This window comes from Aulonocara sp. 'chitande type north' Nkhata Bay, linkage group LG23, assembly GCF_057382095.1.
Source record: "Aulonocara sp. 'chitande type north' Nkhata Bay isolate Kocher_YH1m ecotype deep benthic linkage group LG23, A_spYH_male_GT1.1, whole genome shotgun sequence".
Lineage (NCBI taxonomy): Eukaryota > Metazoa > Chordata > Actinopteri > Cichliformes > Cichlidae > Aulonocara > Aulonocara sp. 'chitande type north' Nkhata Bay.
Window position 1 is genome coordinate 8,171,962 of NC_141365.1, and position 5,124 is coordinate 8,177,085.

The 5,124-nt window shown below is 37.3% G+C and overlaps 1 protein-coding gene across 2 annotated transcripts; it reads right to left on the minus strand.

The window, feature by feature from the left end:
* LOC147301131 (cytochrome P450 2J2-like) lies at positions 1 to 4,792 on the minus strand. 2 transcript variants are annotated; one of them, XM_086281899.1, is made up of 9 exons: positions 4,524 to 4,792; positions 4,040 to 4,202; positions 3,373 to 3,526; positions 3,110 to 3,266; positions 2,848 to 3,024; positions 1,809 to 1,950; positions 1,494 to 1,681; positions 1,269 to 1,410; positions 1 to 1,159 (listed from the first exon to the last, which is right to left on the minus strand). In XM_086281899.1, exons 1-9 carry the CDS (start codon positions 4,704 to 4,706, stop codon positions 984 to 986), a joined length of 1,482 nt encoding a protein of 493 aa, XP_086138025.1. In that variant the 5' UTR covers positions 4,707 to 4,792; the 3' UTR covers positions 1 to 983. The 2 variants fall into 2 exon arrangements, with proteins under 2 accessions (XP_086138025.1, XP_086138024.1); XM_086281898.1 differs by having other exon boundaries at positions 3,110 to 3,270; positions 3,377 to 3,526; positions 4,524 to 4,790.
* Between the last annotated feature and the right edge of the window lie 332 nt (positions 4,793 to 5,124).

The window sequence follows — 5,124 nt, forward strand, 5'->3', positions numbered from 1 at the left end:
TAGTATGCAATTGTTTTATTTCTTAATGTGTTGATTAATACATTTAAAAACATAAGCAGGAAATAGAAAAGCAGCACTCCTACATTTGAATTAATACCCATAAATACAGGGTCTTCTATATAATCACATGTAAAAGCAATTTGCAGCATGCCAGGTTATATGAAGATCAGTTAATTTTTTACAAACAAATCTTCCACTTTTTGGTCTAATCTACGAGGTGTGAATTTTTCACTTTTTTGAATTTTTTGAATTTTGCCCTGTCTTCTGTCTATGATCGAATGGGATCTTGTGTTCATAATTACACACAGTTCAAAAGAAATGTCTCATGGAACCAAATATGTGTTTTAGATGCTAAATATTTAAAGAATGATCACGACTAGACCATGACCTTCAAAGTGTAGCTTTGTATATTTGATATCAAAGTGTAGTTTTGTGTATTTGACTTGGCAAATTTAAAAAACAAATTGTTACGCAAAATGTCCTTCCTGCCGCAATCACCATCCCTTAATCTCTTAATCACTACACTGTGGCCACTCCAGTTTAAACTATGCTGTTGATTATATTTGTTCTCTAGCTGTATATAAAATAGCTGTTGAACAAAATCAAGGTTTTTGTTATATGGTTGCTGATTTTCCAAAATAGTGGAAGAATCAATGTCAAGAAGTCATTCTTGAGGTAAATTACTTAAGAACCCGACTGAAAGTCAGTGACAGGAGATAGTATAAGGGGTTAGGCACACTGCGACAACTTCTAGACAATTTTTTTAAAAAGGCAGCCAACATCAAAAATAGATTTTTGAATGTTATTAAGAAGCCTGGAGAACTATTCCTCAAGACTACTTAAAGAGAGTTACATTAAGAAAGTTGCTTTTTTTCAGTTGCAGGTCAGAATATATATAATAAAAGGTGTTGCTTCTCTTTGGGTTTCTAGTATGCTCATAAAGAGGTTCAGCTTCTTGATCTTTATGTTTGGATAGAATGACATCAGCGAGGCGCTGCCTGCATCCTGAACTCCTGAGGCGTGTGGGTGAAGCCCAACACACCATCCATGCTGGGCATTTCTCCAGGAATAGGAGTGAAGGTGAAGCGTTGGAGCAGAGATGCAAAGAAAAGGAACATCTCCATTTTGGCCAGGGGCTCACCAAGACACATACGTTTACCTGTGGGGTGACAAACAGAAGTATTTGTTTTTGGTGGCACTCATTTTCTAAAATGGGAATTCTGATTATTGTTGCTAAAGAACAAAAAAAAAAGTCGATTTAAAATGACCTGCTGCAAATGGCAAGAATGCATCTCTTTTTCGAAACTGGCCCTGTGAATCCAAGAAATGCTCAGGATTGAAGACATCTGGAGTCTCCCACTCATTCTTGTCAAACAGCACGGATGCAAGAATCATAGTCGTAGCTGTGCCCTGAAAATAAGTTTTACAATCTTTTTGATATTAGCTGTTTAGAAATAACCATCTCTGTGTGAGTCGGGTAAATCGTCACTTACCTTAGGAATGAAGTATCCTCCCAGTGTAGTGTCCTTAGTGGCACGTCTCGGGAATCCCAGGGGAGCAATATTTCCAAACCTTTGGACCTCATGGACAACAGCATCAGTGTACGGCAGGTTGGGTCTGTCAGCCAAGGTGGGCAGGCGAGACTGTCCGATCACTCTGTCTATCTCTGCCTGGACTTTCTCTGAAAATGTAAGCACAGTAAGGACTAACACAGACAGTTCACTGCTCATCATGGTTAAACTCTCATCAACAGTCTCAGTCCTTCACTGAAATACATCAATGTTAAGTGTTATTGATTAGACTCTGACCCTGTATCTCTGGGTAGGTCAGCATGACTACAAGGGCCCAGCGCAGGGTGGTAGCAGTTGTTTCTGTTCCAGCCTCAAGCAGGTCAAGGGAGGATAACGACAGTGTTTCAAGGTTGAAGCCAGCCTGGGGATCCATTTGTTTCTAATGTAACAAAAAAGTACTGACATTATTCAAAGTGATGAGCTGATTTAGGCTATTTTACACCACCACTAAATATATTATTATTTAACAGTATGTTTTACATTTTCTTGACAAATTGTACTCATAATGAATAAGTTGCCCTAACTTAGTTATTTTAAGTAAGCTTTATGTCATTTTTCACAATTTTTTTACATTTTGGGAACTAATTGGATTTTCCGGTGTACTCTCCAGAAGCATGTTCAGAGTATTCACCACCATGGCTAATTGAAACTCCTGGTTCATATAAGCATTTAGATATTTTATCAATTTTCAAGTGACACTGATAATAATTCTTTAGGGAATTAAAAGTGGTATTTTGGTGAAGAACTAAACAAATTTCATCAGCAAGTAATGCACTGAAACTGGACTAAATCTTTTTTAGTCCAGTTTTTGCTTGTATTACAGTTTGGTGTGTCTGATATACCCATTTTGTTGCTGTTCCTGCATCAAAGTTGCAACTGACAAATCACACTGTTGTGATGTCATAGTGTACCTTTGCAAACTAGGGATAAAGGGAAAAAATAATTTGTAAAATATAGTTAATATATTATCAAGCTGGGCTTGCTGTTTGCCAGTCATATTAGCACTGACTAAGTGTAATGCAGCATTTATGTCTTGACATTTTTTTCTCACATTTTTCTCACATTAACATAGAAAAAACTTTGTGTGTGTGTGTGTGTGTGTGTGTTTCTTTTCTTTACAATGATATGTGCTTTAGTTGTAAATATAAATTAAATTTTAAACTATCTATTTTGAGCAGAAACTGCTGGCTTTGTTCACTTTGTTCAAGGATGCAAAAGCATGCAATTCTTGACCTAACAGGATTCATAAGCTTTGTTAGAAATGCCTTCATATTACCTTTTCCATCTCTGACAGATATGTATCAATAAAGTCACGAGGGTCTTCAGGGTTCCAGTCCTCCTGGTGCTTTTCTATTTCCTTCTTTACAAATGCCAAAAGCTCCTTATAGTTGTTTTGGATAGTATGATGAGGCCCTGGCAGGTGCTTCATCAAGTCAGGAAAGGCATCAAGGAGCTGTTGATGACGACAGTCTCTCAGAACAGCAATAGACCAACACAGCTTATTTTGTTATTACTACAATAGTTTACATAAGGAATACCTGTGCTTGTGCTGAACCAGAAAGCACAATAGCCTCATTGTCCAGCTCCAGAATTTTGCGATAATTTGGATCAGTGTATTCAAAGCGATGCCCAAAGACCACACAGCATATCACATTGCTCACTGAATTTGTTATGGTGTAGTGTGGGTTGAATGGTCTTCCTGTGAAGATGTCAAATTTAACTCAGGTCAAGAGAAATCCTGCTATAGAAATGATTTCAGTGCACAACAAACAGCCCAACTGAGTGAATTCCCGAACTCTACTTGCCTTGCTCCTCTTTGAGAGCTTCACAAAGGAAGCTGCACTCCACTTCAATGTACTTCTCCAGTGCCTTCTGGCCCTCTCCAAAGTAACGTAGGTGAGTGTTGGCAAACTTCCTCTGCTTCCTCCACAGGTAGCCATTGCTCAAAGATATGCCTATGACAATATTATATAGAATAACTAACAATTAGTTTCTGCTCAGTTATACTTCTGTTTTTCCCACAAAAAATATGCTGTATATATATGATGTCCTTTGTAAAATGTTTTCCAACAACAAATGTGACTTCACTTTCATGCTACAGCTATGTCTACTTTCTGCTTATTTTATGACGGAAAGTTAATAGTATACAATCGTATAATTGTTATACTTTATACTCAAAACATATTTAATAATAATACAAATCTATGCAATAACTAGTAACTACAGTTTCATGTAGTGGAGTAATATTTCAAAGTAATATTTCCCTCCAAAATATGAGTTGTAAAATGCAAATACTTCAGTAAAGTATATTCAGATTGTATTTAATTAGAGATTAGATTTAATTTAATTAGAATACTTGGTTACATCATGAGCCCTTTTTGTCAAAGTGACAGACTGATGACACTTGGTGGTGCGGGTGGGAGGGGGTATGTTTGGCAGTTCCTAGACCTTGATGCCCCTATACTCACCAAGACCCTTATAGATAATATGGAAGAGAGGAAGAACTGGTCGATCAATAAAGCTATCCAGCTGATTAACAAGAGCCTCTTTGACCATCTTGTATCCTGCAACGTACACCATCCTCTCACTGCCTCTCTTCACACTGAACACAGGACCGTACGTCTCAGCCAGCTGCAAGCAGGAAAAATTAGGAGGAGAAATGTTTCACAAACATTTTTTTTTTTCAAAGTAATACCTTCAATATGTAGACAATGACAAATATTTCATTAAGAGACTGAAGTTCCCAAATCCCCCACTGAAACTGCTGACACAGTATGAAAGTGTGACAGTGATGACTAAAAATCTTTTAAGTTGCAATATTGTTATTCTGCAGTTGTGATTTCTTTTGCACTTCATGTGGACCACGTTGTTGTGTGTAAGTCAAACTTCTGCTGGAAAAAATGCATGTGCATACTGTTGCATGCATTACTTTTACATGACTGTTAAGCTCACCTTCATCATTGATTTGAAGTCAACTCCGGTGAAAACATTTCCTAGAAGAGGCAAAGCCCGGGGTCCTGGTGGAAAGTTACGAGGTCTGCGGTTTCTTATCAAATCAAACAAAATCAGCAATACAAAAGCAAGCAACAGCCAACTACTAAAATTCAGACAGTCAAAAAGAGCTTGAAAAACCATGGTGAAAGTATTGATGATCCTTGTGGAGAACCACACTGATTCTGCAGACAGGGCTTTGGTATGTCTGATGTTATTTGGGTGGAACCTGCAGTTCTGGGAAAACAAGCCCCCGTGTCAGGTTACATAACACTGAAAGCTTTGTGTGAAAATAAAAGGCTGGAACTTGGACTCCTCGTACTCTCTGCTGATTTTAAGAATGTCTTTTAAATGTTAATACCCAGGTTGATTTGTCAGTGACTAATGGTATATTAAAATATAGATTTTGCCAATTCTATGGCATATTTTACAAACATGATTAGTAGATGTTTCACAGTTTAAAATAAGTTTAATTGTCTTAAAGGAGGGAATAACAATGCTGTTCTAAAAAATGGCTGGGTTAAGATGGAATGAATTGCATATCTGTGATGAAACACTGACT

Excerpts from the sequence above, each read along its gene's own strand:
- LOC147301131 (XM_086281899.1), bottom strand. The coding sequence starts at position 4,706 with ATGGTTTTTCAAGCTCTTTTTGACTGTCTGAATTTTAGTAGTTGGCTG. Across the intron at positions 4,203-4,523 it reads ACTTCAAATCAATGATGAAG|CTGGCTGAGACGTACGGTCC; the intron begins GTGAGCTTAACA and ends TCCTGCTTGCAG. Across the intron at positions 1,160-1,268 it reads ATTCTTGCCATTTGCAGCAG|GTAAACGTATGTGTCTTGGT; the intron begins GTCATTTTAAAT and ends GTCACCCCACAG.